The sequence below is a fragment of the Hemiscyllium ocellatum genome, chromosome 8 (genome assembly GCF_020745735.1).
Source record: "Hemiscyllium ocellatum isolate sHemOce1 chromosome 8, sHemOce1.pat.X.cur, whole genome shotgun sequence".
NCBI lineage: Eukaryota > Metazoa > Chordata > Chondrichthyes > Orectolobiformes > Hemiscylliidae > Hemiscyllium > Hemiscyllium ocellatum.
The window spans coordinates 53,296,244-53,310,878 of NC_083408.1; the positions used below are offsets into that span (position 1 = coordinate 53,296,244).

At 42.7% G+C, this 14,635-nt stretch overlaps 1 protein-coding gene across 2 annotated transcripts in view; it reads left to right on the forward strand.

The window, feature by feature from the left end:
• scfd1 (sec1 family domain containing 1) overlaps positions 1-14,635 on the forward strand; it is a 164,761-nt gene that overhangs the window by 136,794 nt on the left and 13,332 nt on the right. For both annotated transcript variants that reach the window (XM_060828380.1, XM_060828381.1), the window contains one exon: positions 13,150-13,215. In XM_060828380.1, the coding sequence (XP_060684363.1) occupies positions 13,150-13,215 (66 nt within the window). The remainder of the gene's footprint in view (positions 1-13,149; positions 13,216-14,635) is intronic.

Here is a 14,635-nt window from a genome sequence, read left to right on the forward strand (position 1 = left end):
TACCAAACTGCTGATCACCCAAAATCCAATATTTGTTGTTATAGAGTCATAGAGATGTACTGCATGGAAACAGAACCTTCAGTTCAACCCGTCCATGCCGACCTGATATCCCAACACAATCTAGTCCCACCTGCCAGCACCTGGCCCATATCCCTCCAAACCCTTCGTATTCATATACCCATCCAGATGCCTTTTAAATGTTGCAATTGTACCAACCTCCACCACATTCTGTGGCAACGCATAACACACGCGCACCACCCTCTGCGGGAAAATGTTGCCCCTTAGGTCTCTTATTTCTTTCCCTTCACACCCTAAACCTATGCTCTCTAGTTCTGGACTCCCCCACCCCAGGAAAAATACCTTGTCTATTTATCCTATCCATGCCCCGCATGATTCTATAAACCTCTATAAGGTTTAGCATCTGATACTCTGGGGAAAACAGCCCCAGCCTGTTCAGCCTCTCCCTGTAGTTCAAATCCTTCAACCCAGGGGCAATATCCTTGTAAATCCTTTCTGACCCTTTCAAGTTGCTCATCATCTTTCCGATAGGAAGGAAGCCAGAATTGCATGCAATATTCCAACAGTGGCCTAACCAATGTCCTATACAGCCGCAACATGACCTCCCAATGCCTGTACTCAATACTCTAACCAATAAAAGAAAGCATACCAAATGCCTTCTTCACTATCCTATCTACCTGCGACTCCACTTTCAAGGAGCTATGAACCTGCGCTCCAAGGTCTCTTTGTTCAGCGACACTCCGGAGGACCTTACCATTAAGTGTATAAGTCCTGCTAAAATTTGCTTTGCCAAAATACAGCACCTCGCATTTATCTAAATTAAACTCCATCCACCAATTAGCCCATTGGCCCTCTGATCAAGATCTTGTTGTAAACTGAGGTAGCCTTATTCGTTACCCACTACACCTCCAATTTTGGTGTCTTCAGCAAACTTACTAACTATATCTCTTATGGTCACATCCAAATTATTTATATAAATGATGAAAAGTAGAGGACCCAGCACTGATCCTTGTGGCACTCCACTCATCACAGGCCTCCACCACCACCTTCTGTCTTCAACCTTTGAGCCAGTTCTGTTTCCAAATGGCTAGTTCTCCCTGTATTCCACTAGATCTAACCTTGCTAACTAGTCTCCCATGGGGAACCTTGTTGAATGCCTTACTGAAGCCTATATAGATCACATCTACCACTCTGCCGTCATCAATCTTCTTTGTTATTTCTTCAATAAAACTCAATCAAGTTTGTGAGACATGATTTCCCACGCACAAAGCCATGTTGACTATCCCTAATCAGTCCTTGCCTTTCCAAATACCTGTACATCCTGTCCCTCAGGAATACTTGCAACAATTTGCCCACCACAGACGTCAGGCTCACTGGTCTATAGTTCCCTGGCTTGTCCTTACCACCTTTCTTAAACAGTGGCATCACGTTATCCAACCTCCAGTCTTCCAGCACCTCACCTGCGACTATCGATAATACAAATGTCTCAGCAAGAGGCCCAGCAATCATTTCCAAAGCTTCCCACAGAATTCTCGGGTACCCCTGATCTGGTCCTGGAGATTTATCCACTTTTATGCATTTCAAGACACCCAGCACTTCCTCCCCTGTAATATGGACATTTTTTCAAGATGTCACCATCTATTTCTCTACATTCTATATCTTCCATGTCCTTTTCAACAATTTATAAAATCATGAGGGGGGATAGGGTAAATAGATAAAGTCTTTTCCCTGGATTAGGGGAGTCCAGAACTAGAGGACATCGGTTTAGGGAGAGGGGAAAGATCTAAAAATGAATTTAAGGGGCAACTTTTTCACGACGAATGTGGTACGTCTATGGAATGAGCTATCCGAGGAAGTGGTGGAGGCTGATACAATTACAGCATTTAAAAGTCATCTGGATGGGTATATGAATAGGAATGGTTTAGAGGGATATGGGCCAAGTGCTGGCAAATGGGAGTAGATTAGGTTACGATATCTGGTCGGCATGGACGAGTTGGACCGAAGCGTCTGATTTCATGCTGTACATCTCTTTGACTCTTCACTGAACCAAAAATGAAATTTACAGGCTTGCCACACGCCAAACAACCTTGTTGAAGAACAAGAAATAATATTGATCTTGGGTCTAAAAGAAGTCTAAATTCATATGACTTTTTGTTTTAGAAATTATCCTGTCTTATGTGTGTTTGTTTATGAGACTAAGGAGTGGATGCTATGATTAATTTCTGGGAGTTATGCAAGTAAATGCTTAACTTTTCATTACAATTGCAAAAAAAAACTGTTTTGAAATCTTACTGTGATTAATCAAACTGCAGGAAAATTAAGAAATTAACCTGCATCCCTCCAATATCCATTAGGAAAAAATTACTTTTATGAAACTTTGAATTTCCAGTGACTAACAGAGAAGTGACACAGAATTCAAGTTTTAATATTTTTCCAAAAACTAATTAAAACAGCATGACTGAACACGATTTTGTGTGCAACTTAGACTTGAAATTACAGAAAATAAATTTATTTTTAATTTTCAAAGTAACCAAAATTCTACACCCATGTATGCATTGTGCAACCAAGCCACCAGAGCTTGATGCAGAGCAAATTACTTGACCCCTTCACCCCACCCTTCACCATGGAAGAAAAGCATTGCACACTTCCAAATTTCATATTTGTAACCAGTTCTCTGTGCTTCAAGACTGCTGATGTCACCCTCTTCTCAAACATCAAACTTTGATTCCTTCTGCTAACCGTATAAATGTAATGACAGTTCTAGGCTCTTTAGATTAATGAAGACTGAACATTAGATTCGAACAAACTGATGAACTATTAACTATTCACAATAAATACAGAGGCGCAACTCAGCAAGATTTCTGAGTGAATGCTCAGCTATCTTTTCCTTGCAAGGCAAAGACTTAGATAAACTGGGATGCCAGCTTCTCACAACAGCTGGTGTGTGGACTGTGGCATTGATAATGACAGCAGCAAAACAATGAAAACTGATCAAAGGAGATCTGAGTCAAAAAATAATTATTTCAGGATCTAATCCATCAAAATTTCATAAATGGAGGTGGTAAGTTGAATTGTTCTTTCATCATCTTGGCAGCAGTGAAGTTCTTCTTGGGAGCTGAGAGTGTTCTACTCTTGTCCTTTATGGTCTGAGGAAAAGTTAAAGCTGTGGTTTGAAAAGAAAATGAAACACTGTTAGCTCCCATCATAACTACTGACAGAATTGGCTGGCGTAAAAGGAAATGGAAAATATTCTGATAATTTTCCTACTATTCCTTAGGATAAGACATCTTTGTCCTATCGCTCAACTACTTCCTAGTCTCTTCAGTTGAGACAACTCCGCTGCCAAGAATGACATCTCAGGAGCTGCAGAGGAGAGTAGGATTTCATGTAGAATAGAATAAACTTGAGAAGATTTGAGAAAATTAGATCTCTTGAGGCATCTTTATCAGAACTGATATCTATAGAACGATGATTTGCTGACTTGCTTGAAGACTCAAGATTAAACACCATCATCAAGTTTTCTAATACCAAAGAATTTATTGCCCATTCCTAATTACCTTTAAGAAGTTGGTAGTGAGCTGCCTGTTTGAGCCACTGAGTCAATTTAGTGTTGCTGTACCCACAACACCAATAGGGTGGAAGTTCCAGGATTTTCAACCCTCAACACATGATGTGGTGCCACTCAAGTGGTCTGCTTTGTCCTGGATGGTGTCCAGCTTATTGAGTGTTGTTGGAGCTGAAATCGTTCTATCAAAAGCCTGACTTGTGCCTTCTAGATGGTGGATAGACTTTGGAGAGTAAGGATTTGAGCTACTCAATGCAGATTACTAGCCTGTGATCTGCTTCTATCGTCACACTACTTATAAGTCCAGTTAAATTTATGATCAGTTAACCTCCAGGATGTTGGTAGTGGGAAATTCAGTGATACTAATGCTATTTATTGTCAAGGAACAATGGTTAGATTCTCTCTTTGCGCAGGTAGTCATTGCCAGGCACTTGCAAGACACAAATTTGACTTGCTACTTGTTGGCCCAAGCCTGGATGCTGTCCAGGTCTTGCTGCATTTGGACATGGAATACTTCAGTACCTGAGAAGCCAGGAATGATGCTAAGTATTATGCAATAGTCAGTAAATATCCCCACTTCCGACCCTATGATGGGGGGACGGTCACTGATGGAGCAGCTGAAGGTGGTTCAGTCTAAGACATTCTCTTCAGAACTCTAGCAGTGTTGAAACAAAAACAAAATTGCTGGAGAAACTCAACACGTCTGGCAGCACCCATTAGGGGGAAAGTAGAATTAACATTTCAAGTCTGTTGACCCTTTTTCAGAATTGATAGCAGCTGGGAAAAGGTGGTATCTGTGCTGAACATGGGGTTTGGGAGTAGGTGGGGTGGCAGCATTATCAAGCTGTGTAGATAGCTGGAGATATACGAAGGGTAAGCAAGAGGATTATTGATAGTAAACGAGAACAGAAGAAAAACTGTATAAGTGATAATGAGGGCTAATAATAAGAGAGAATAAGTAGGTTGTTCTGAAAGCAATCCATGTCATGACAGAACCAGGGTGTAGGCATAGGTGAAAACAAAAAGCATGGTCAGGCTTTAAAGCTATTGAACTCAATGTTGAGTCCTATAGACTGCAGGGTCCCCAAGCAAAAGATGAGATATTATTTATCAAGCTTCAGTGAGGCTCACTGTAGCAAGCTTGAGACAGAAATATTGGTGTGAGAACATGATGGTGTGTCAAAATGGCAGGCACTTGGAAGCTTGGGGGCATTTTTATGGACACAACATAGATGTTCTGCAAGGCAGTCATCTAATCTGTGTTTCGTCTCCCAATATAGAGGAAATCACATTGTGAGTAGCCAGTGCAGCAGTGATATATCTGGAGCTGAGATGACTAACTTCTAATTGTCATAACCATTTTCCTTTGTGCCACGTAAGATTCCATCCAGAAGAGGTTTTCCCCTGATCCCCATTGACTCCAGTTTTACTAAGGCTCCTTGAGGCAACACTTGGTCAAGTGCACCCTTGTCAAAGGCAGTCACTTCCACTTAATCTCTGAAATGAACTGGTTTGTCCATGTTTGAACTAAAGCTGTAGTAAGGTCCAGAGTTGAGTGGCCCTGTGTGTCAGTGACCAGGTAGCGCTGCTTGTTAGCACTGGTGATGACATCTTTCATCACATTAATGCTGATTAAAAGTGCATTAATAGAGCAATAATTGGCTGGGTTGGATTTGTCCTGCTTTTAGTAAACAGTGCATACCCGGGCAATTTTGTACATTGCTGGTTAGATGTTTGGCTGCCATTGTATCGCTGTGCTGGAACAGTTTGCCTTGGGGTGTGGTATTTCTGGAACCCAAGTCTTCAGTACTTCCGTGTCACCTGCACTCTTTGAACCAGAGTTGATCCCCTGGCTTGGTATCTGCCAGAGTATTGGATATGCCAGGCCATGAGGTTAAAGATTATGTTGGAGTACAAGTTTTCTGCTACTGATGACCTACAACACCTCATGGATGCCCAGTCTTGAATTGCTAGATCTGTGAGAAGTGATGGTGACTTTAAAACTGTTGTTGATTGGTGTAAAAACTCATTTGGTTCATTACTATCCTTTAGAAAAATAAAGCTGCTGTCCTTACCTTGTCTGGCCTACTTGTAACTCCAGACCCACAGTGATGTGTTTAACTTTAACTACTGCCACTTAACTCAAGGGCAGTGAGGACGGACAACACATAATAGGCAGTGACATCTACATCCAAGGAAAGCATAAAGATCCCTGTGATCTCCACCAGGCTTATACTTTCACAAAATCTCAGCATTTCACCAATTCTGGCATCTTAAGCATCTCCATTTTTAATTATCTAAAATTGGTCACTGTGACTTCATTCCTAAATTTTGGAATTTCCTTTGTAAATCTCTCCAATGTTTTACCTCTCTTTAAAATGCACCTAAAACCTGCCTCTTTGACCAAACTTTTGTTCATGCACACTAATTTCATCTCATGGGGTTTGAGATCAAATTTTATTCAGTAAAACTTCTAAGATGGCTTCAAATATTTTATTACCTAAAAGGTGCAATATAAATGCAAATCTGTGAATCCTTTCAAATCCAAATTCAAAATTTACACTGTAGCAATGTAACAAAGAAGTAAACCTCTCTCTCAGGATTGTGGGTAATCCAAGATGGAGGGCAGGAAAAATTTCTGGCTGTAACAGCTGCTCCTTTTTTGAGGTATTTTAGGTGTTGGAGGTGATTTCCTTGAATTCCAGGAGCAGCAATTACTGTTTTACATGCTGTTACATTGTTTTGAAACTTTGGGGGAAAAAAGTCAAAACAACAACTATTTTAAAAGGGAGAAGACCAGGCAAATGAAGCACATAGTAAAGTCAGTGCAGAAGGGAGAGAGAGAGAAAAAAACTGACCAGAGTGTACCTGCACAGTACTGCCTTTGCTGTTGAATTCATGTATCGCTGGACATGGAGTGCGTCTGGGAAAATTAACAAACAGTGAAATTCACAACTGATCTTGGAGGAACTGTTTGGGCGAAGTTCACAGCACAGAATCAGAAAAATTGTTTTAAGTGGCCTGCAGAAAGTCTGCAGTAGTGATAGAGTGGGTTCTTTCTTGACTATATATTTTTTGAGATCTATCTGTTGATTAAACTTAAAATATAAGCCCGTAACTATTAATCTAACCTGGGGCAGTGTTTTGTGGAGGAATAAGTCAGTGTTATTTCCTGGGTCTGCAGATTGTGAAGGACCAAAAATGGCTTTTAGTAGAGTGATATGTGCTTCTTGTCAGATGTTGGAGCTAAAAGAGAGTTGAAGGGTTACTGCGGATTTCTCTGCAATAAATCCTGTTGGTTGCAAATCTTACAAGATTGAATGGATCGGTTGGAGAGACAGTTAGAAGCAATGAGGAAATTGCAACAGTATGTGATGGATGGCAGTTATAGGAAGGGGGGAAAGCCTCAGACACAGTCACATAGATGGGTTAACTCCAGGAAAGATAAGAGAGGTAGGCACCTACTACAGGAGTCGTCTGTGGCTATCCCCATTTCAAACAAGTATGCTGTTTTGGAAAATGTAGGGGGTGATGGATTCTTAGGGGGACGTAGCACAAACAGCCAAGTTTCTGTTATTGAGACTGGCTCTAATGCAACAAGGGGTACGTATGGTTCCAAGAGATCAATTGTGTTAGGGTATTCTCTCGTCCGCGGTACAGATAGATATTTCTGTGGCCAGCAGAGAAAAATCAGAATGGTTTGTTGCTTCTCTGGTGCCAGGATCAAGGATGTCTCGGAGAGGGTGCAGAATGTTTTCAAGGGGGAGAAGGGCCAGCAAGAGGTCATTGTTCACATTGGAGCCAACAATATTGGAAGGGAAAAGGTTGAGATTCTGAAGGGAGATTGCAGAGAGTTATGCAGATATTTAAAAAGGAGGTCCTCAAGAGTAGAAATTTCTGGATTACTCCCACTGCTACGAGCTAGTGAGGGCAAGAATGGGAGGATAGAGTAGATTAATGCATGGCTAAGGAACTGGTGTTTGGGAGAAGGATTCACATGTGTGAATCATTGGAATCTCTTTTGGGGTAGAAGTGACCTGTACAAGAAGGGCAGGTTGCATCTAAATTGGAAGGAGACTAATATACTGGCAGGGAGATTTGCTAGTGCTGCTTGGAGGATTTAAACTAGTAAGGGGGGGATGGGTTGGAGGGGGACCCAGGGAGATAGTGAGGAAGGAGATCAATCTGAGACTGGTACAGTTGAGAACAGAAGCAAGTCAAACAGCCAGGGCAGGCAGGGACAAAGTAGAACTAATAAGTTAAACTGCATTTATTTCCATGCAAGGGGCCTAACAGGGAAGGCAGATGAACTCAGGGCATGGTTAGGAACATGGGACTGGGATATCAAAGCAATTACGGAAACATAGCTCAGAGATGGGCAGGACTGGCAGCTTAATGTTCCAGGATACAAATCCTACAGGAAGGATAGAAAGGCCATACTGGATTTGGTTCTGGGTAACGAACCAGGCCAGGTGTTAGAATTGGAGGTAGGTGAGCACTTTGGGGACAGTGACCACAATTCGGTGACTTTTACTCTAGTGATGGAGAGGGATAAGTGTGCACTGCAGGGCAAGAGTTATAGCTGGGGGCAGGGAAATTATGATGCGGTGAGGCATGACTTAGGATGCATGGCTTGGAAAAGTAGGCTTCAAGGGAAGGGTGCAATCAATATGTGGAGCTTGTTCAAGGAGCAACTATTGAGTGTCCTTGATAAGTATGTACCCGTCAGGCATGGAGGAAAGGGTCGTGTGAGGGAGCCGTGGTTTAATAAGGAATTGGAATCCTTTGTTAAAGGGAGGAGGATGGCCTATGTAAAGATGAGGTGTGAAGGTTCAATTGGGGTGATTGAGAGTTATAAGGTAGCCAGGAAGGATCTAAAGAGAGAGCTAAGAGCAGCAAGGAGGGGACATGAAAAGTCCTTGGTTGGTAGGATTAGGGAAAACCCAAAGGCTTTCTATAGGTATGTCAGGAATAAAAGAATAACTAGGGTAGGAATAGGTCCAGTCAAGGATAGTAGTGGGAAGTTGCGTGTGGAGGCTGAAGAAATTGGGGAGACACTGAATGAATACTTTTCGTCAGTATTCACTCGGGAACAGGACATTGTTGCCGATGTGAATATTGAGTCACAATTAATTAGAATGGATGGCTTTGAGGTATGTAGGGAAGAGGTGTTGGAAATTCTGGAAAGGGTGAAAATAGATAAGTCCCCTGGGCCTGATGGCATTTATTCTAGGATTCTCTGGGAAGCAAGGGAGGACATTGCAGAGCCATTGGCTTTGATTTTGATGTCCTCATTGTCTACAGGAGGAGTGCCAGAAGACTGGAGGATAGCAAATGTGGTTCCCTTGTTCAAGAAGGGGAGTAGGGATAACCCTAGTAACTATAGGCCGGTGAGTCTTACCTCTGTTGTGGGCAAATTCTTAGAGAGAATTGTAAGGGATAGGATTTATGAACATCTGGATAGGAATAATGTTATCAAGGATAGTCAGCATGGTTTTGTGAAGGGCAGGTCGTGCCTCACAAACCTTATTGAGTTCTTTGAGGTGACTAAGGAGGTGGATGAGGGTAAAGCGGTGGATGTGGTGTATATGGATTTTAGTAAGGCGTTTGATAAGGTTCCCCATGGTAGGCTACTGCAAAAAATACGGAGGTATGGCATTGAGGGTGAGTTGGAAGTTTGGATTAGGAATTGGCTGGCTGGAAAAAGACAGAGGGTAGTAGTTGATGGTAAAGGTTCATCTTGGAGTGCAGTTACCAGCGGTGTTCCACAAGGATCTGTTTTGGGACAATTGCTGTTTGTCATTTTTATAAACGACCTGGAGGAGGGGCTAGAAGGTTGGGTGAGCAAGTTTGCGGATGATACGAAAGTCGGTGGAGTTGTTGACAGTGAGGAAGGATGTGGCAAGTTACAGCGGGATATAGATAAGCTGCAGAGCTGGGCAGAAAGGTGGCAAATGGAGTTCAATGTAGCTAAGTGTGAAGTGATTCACTTTGGTAAGAGTAGCAGGAAGATGGGATACTGGGCTAATGGTCGGATACTTGGTAGTGTGGATGAGCAGAGGGATCTTGGTGTCCATGTACACAGATCTCTGAAAGTTGCCACCCAGGTAAATAGTGCTGTGAAGAAGGCATATGGCGTACTGGCTTTTATTGGTAGAGGAATTGAGTTCCAGAGTCCTGAGGTCATGTTGCAGTTGTATAAGACTCTGGTGCGGCCTCATCTGGAATATTGTGTGCAGTTTTGGTTGCCATACTATAGGAAGGATGTGGAGGCATTGGAACGGGTGCAGAGGAGGTTTACCAGGATGTTGCCTGGTATGATAGGAAGATCGTAAGAGGAAAGGCTGAGGCACTTGGGGCTGTTTTCATTGGAGAAAAGAAGGTTTAGGGGTGACTTGATAGAGGTGTACAAGATGATTAGGGGTTTAGATAGGGTTGACCAAGAGAACCTTTTTCCACGTATGGAGTCAGCTATTACTATTGGGCATAGCTTTAAATTAAGGGGTGGTAGGTATAGGACTGATGTTAGGGGTAGATTCTTTACTCAGTGAGTCGTGAGTTCATGGAATGCTCTGCCTGTAGCAGTGGTGGATTCTCCCTCTTTATGGGCATTTAAGCGGGCATTGGATAGACATATGGAGGATAGTGGGCTAGTGTAGGTTAGGTGGGCTTGGATCGGTACAACATCAAGGGCCAAAGGGCCTGTACTGCGCTGTATTTTTCTATAAAGGGAGGCAAGAGAGGAGGGGGAGTGGCGTTTTTGATAAGGGATAGCATTATAGTTGTGCTGAGGGAGGATATTCCTGGAAATACATGCAGGGAAGTGTTTGGGTGGAACTGAGAAATAAGAAATGGCTGATCACCTTATTGGGATTGTATTATAGTCCTCCTAATCGTCTGGGGAAAATTGAGAAACAAACTTGTAAGGAGATCTCAGCTATCTGTAAGAATAATAGGGTGGTTATGGTAGGGGATTTTTACATTCCAAACAGACTGAGACTGCAAAACTTGACCTACTCTTGGAAATAAGGCAGGGCAGGTGACTGAGGTGTCAGTGGGGGAGCACTTTGGGGCCAGTGACCATAATTCCATTAGATTTAAAATAGTGATGGAAAAGGATAGACCAGATCTAAAAGTTGAATTTCTAAATTGGAGAAAGGCTAATTTTGACAGTATTAGGCAAGAACTTTCAAAAGCTGATTGGGGGCAGATGTTCGCAGGTAAAGGGACGGCTGGAAAGTGGGAAGCCTTCAGGAATGAGATAACGAGAATCCAGAGAAAGTGTATTCCTGTTAGGGTGAAAAGAAAGGCAGGTGAACGGAATGCTGGATGGCCAAAGAAATTGAGGGTCTAGTTAAGAAAAAGAAGGAAGCCTATGTAAGGTATAGACAGGATAGACCGAGTGAATCCTTAGAAGGGTACAAAGGCAGTAGGAGTATACTTAAGAGGGAAATCAGGAAGACAAAAAGGGGACATGAGAAGCTTTGGCAAATAGAATTCAGAAGAATCCAAAGACTTTTTATGAATAAATGAAGGACAAAGGAGTAACTAGGGAGAGAATAGGACCTCTCAGAGATCAGCAAGGTGGCCTTTGTGTGGAGCCACAGAAAATGGGGGAGATACTAAATGAGTATTTTGCATTAGTATTTACTGTGGAAAAGGATATGGAAGATATGGAAATAGATGGCGACACCGTGCAAAATGCCCATATTACAGAGGAGGAAGTATTGGATGTCTTGAAATGCATACAAGTGGATAAATCCCCAGGACCTGATCAGGTGTACCCTAGAACTCTGTGGGAAGCTAGAGAAGTGATTGCAGGGCCTCTTGCGGAGATATTTGTATCATCGATAGTCAAAGGTGAGATACCAGAAGACTGGAGGTTGGCAAACGTGGTGCCACTGTTTAAGAAGGGTGGTAAGGACAAGCCAGGGAACCATAGATCTTGAGCCTAACGTCAGTGGTGGACAAGTTGTTGGAGGGAATCCTGAGGTACAGGATATACATGCATTTGAAAAGGCAAGAACTGTTTAGGGATAATCAACATGGCTTTGTGCGTGAGAAATCATGTCTCACAAACTTGATTGAGTTTTTTGAAGAAGTAACAAAGAAGGTTGATGAGGGCAGAGCAGTAGATGTGATCTATATGGATTTCAGTCAGGCTTTCAACAAGGTTTCCCATGGGAGACTGGTTAGCAAGGTTAGATCTCGTGGAATACAGGGAGAACTAGCCATTTGGATGCAGGGCCAGCTCAAAGGTAGAAGGCAGAGGGTGGTGGTGGAGGATTGTTTTTCAGACTGGAGGCCTGTGACCAGTAGAGTGCCACAAATGACTTTTTGTCATTTACATAAATGATTTGGATGTGAGCATAAGAGGTACAGTTAGTAAGTTTGCAGATGACACCAAAATTGGCGGGATAGTGGACAATGAAGAAGCTTACCTCGGATTACAATAAGATCTTGGCCAGATGGGCCAGTGGGCTGAGAAGTGGCAGATGGAGTTTAATTCAAATAAATGCGAGGTTCTGCATTTTGAGAAAACAAATTTTAGCAGGATTTATACACTGAACGGTAAGGTACCAGGGAGTGTTGCTGAATAAAGAGACCTTGGAGTGCAGGTTCATAGCTCCTTGAAAGATAGGATAGTGAAGAAGGCGTTTGGTATGCTTTCTTTTATTGGTCAGAGTATTGAGTACAGGAGTTGGGAGGTCATGTTGTGGCTGTATAGACATTGGTTAGACCACTGTTGGAATATTGTGTGCCATTCTGGTCTCCTTCCTATCGGAAAGATGTTGTGAAACTTGAAAGGGTTCAGAAAAGATTTACAAGGATGTTGCCAGGGTTGGAGGATTTGAGTTATGGGGAGAGGCTGAACAGGCTGGGGCTGTTTTCCCTGGAGCATCAGAGGTTGAGGGGTGACCTTATTGAGGTTTACAAAATAATGAGGGGCATGGATAGGATAAATAGACAAAGTCTTTTCCCTGGGGTGGGGGAGTCAAGAGCTAGAGGGCATAGGTTTAGGGTGAGAGGGGAAAGATATAAAAGAGACCTAAGGGACAACCTTTTCACACAGAGGGTGGTATGTGTATGGAATGAGCTGCCAGAGGATGTGGTGGAGGCTGGTACAATTGCAACATTTAAAAGGCATTTGGATGGGTATATGAATAGGAAGGGTTTGGAGGGATATAGGCCGGTTGCTGGCAGGTGGGATTAGATAGGTTTGGGATATCTGCTCTCTCTCTCTCTCTCTCTCTCTCTCTTTCTCTCTCCATCTCTCTTTCTCTCTCCATCTCGCTTTCTCTCTCCATCTCGCTTTCTCTCCCCATCTCTCTTTCCCCCCCTCTCTCTCCTTCTCTCCGTCTCTCTATCTCCATTAGAATGGAAGACAATTTGTAGCTTGAGGGCGCCACTTTGCAAGTGTGGGCTAATATTATAGCAACTTGTTTGTTTTGATATTCACCTTGTTGTCCACACAACCTGTTTGAAAATTCAAAACAGTATGGAGTTTTAAAAGTAGTGCTGGAGCAGAAAAGAATGTTCACAAAGTTTGTTTGTTCATTTTCTAGGCTATTGTCTTTGTTGTTGGAGGTGGGAACTATATTGAATATCAGAACCTTGTTGACTACACAAAGGTAAGGAGACATTTAATATTGAAACATGTTCAATGTATTCATAAGGCAAGTCATCAGGAGAGATTCACTTTACAGCATGTTGCACTAAACTGGAAAGCAGCAAACGGGTATTTTCAAGAAAGATAATGAAACACCGTGGGCGGTACGGTGGCACAGTGGTTAGCACTGCTGCCTCACAGTGCCTGAGACCCGGGTTCATTTCCAGGTCAGGCGACTGACTGTGTGGAGTTTGCACGTTCTCCCCGTGTCTGCGTGGGTTTCCTCCGGGTGCTCCGGTTTCCTCCCACAGTCCAAAGATGTGCGGGTCAGGTGAATTGGCCATGCTAAATTGTCCGTAGTGTTAGGTAAGGGGTAAATGTAGGGGTATGGGTGGGTTGCACTTTGGCGGATGGTGTGGACTTGTTGGGCCGAAGGGCCTGTTTCCACACTGTAAGTAATCTAATCTAAAAAAAAATCTGAGTGCTTACATTTTTTTGACTTGCATTGGCCACCTGCAAAATAATCGTTCGACACAAAGTTGAGTACCTAAATTAAAGTAGCCAAGTCAATGGTGGCTCCTGTTATTTCAGAAGCCTGCTTCACCAACCTTCTTGACTATTTTGGGGAACTGAGAAACCATTAGAAAACCAATTTTCTGATTCAGTATGTGGATGTACCTACTAGAGAAGGTGCAAAACTTGACCTACTCTTGGGAAATAAGGCAGGGCAGGTGACTGAGGTATCAGTGAGGGAACACTTTGGGGCCAGTGACCATAATTCTATTCGTTTTAAAATAGTGAGGGAAAAGGATAGACCAGATCTAAAAGTTGAAGTTCTAAATTGGAGAAAGGCCAATTTTCACGGTATTAAGCAAGAACTTTCAAAAGCTGATTGGAGGCAGATGTTCGCAGATAAAGGGACGGGCTGGAAAATGGGAAGCCTTCAGAAATGAGATAACAAGAATCCAGAGAAAGTATATTCCAGTCAGGGTGGAAGGGAAGGCTGGTAGGGGTAGGGAATGCTGGATGACTAAAAAAATTGAGGGTTTGGTTAAGAAAAAGAAGGAAGCATATGTCAGGTTCAGACAGGATAGATCGAGTGAATCCTTAGAAGAGTATAAAGAAAGTAGGAGTATACTTAAGAGGGAAATCAGGAGGGCAAAACAGGGACACGAGATAGCTTTGGCAAATAGAATTCAAGAGAATCCAAAGGGTTTTTACAAATATATTGAGGACAAAAGAGTAACTAGGGAGAGAATAGGGCCCCACAAAGATCAGTAAGATGGTCTTTGTGTGGAGCCACAGAAAATGGGGGAGATACTAAATGAATATTTTGCATCAGTATTTACTGTGGAAAAGGATGTGGAAAATATAGATTGTAGGGAGATAGATGGTGACATCTTGCAAAATGTCCAGGTTACAGAGGAGGGAGTGCTGGATGT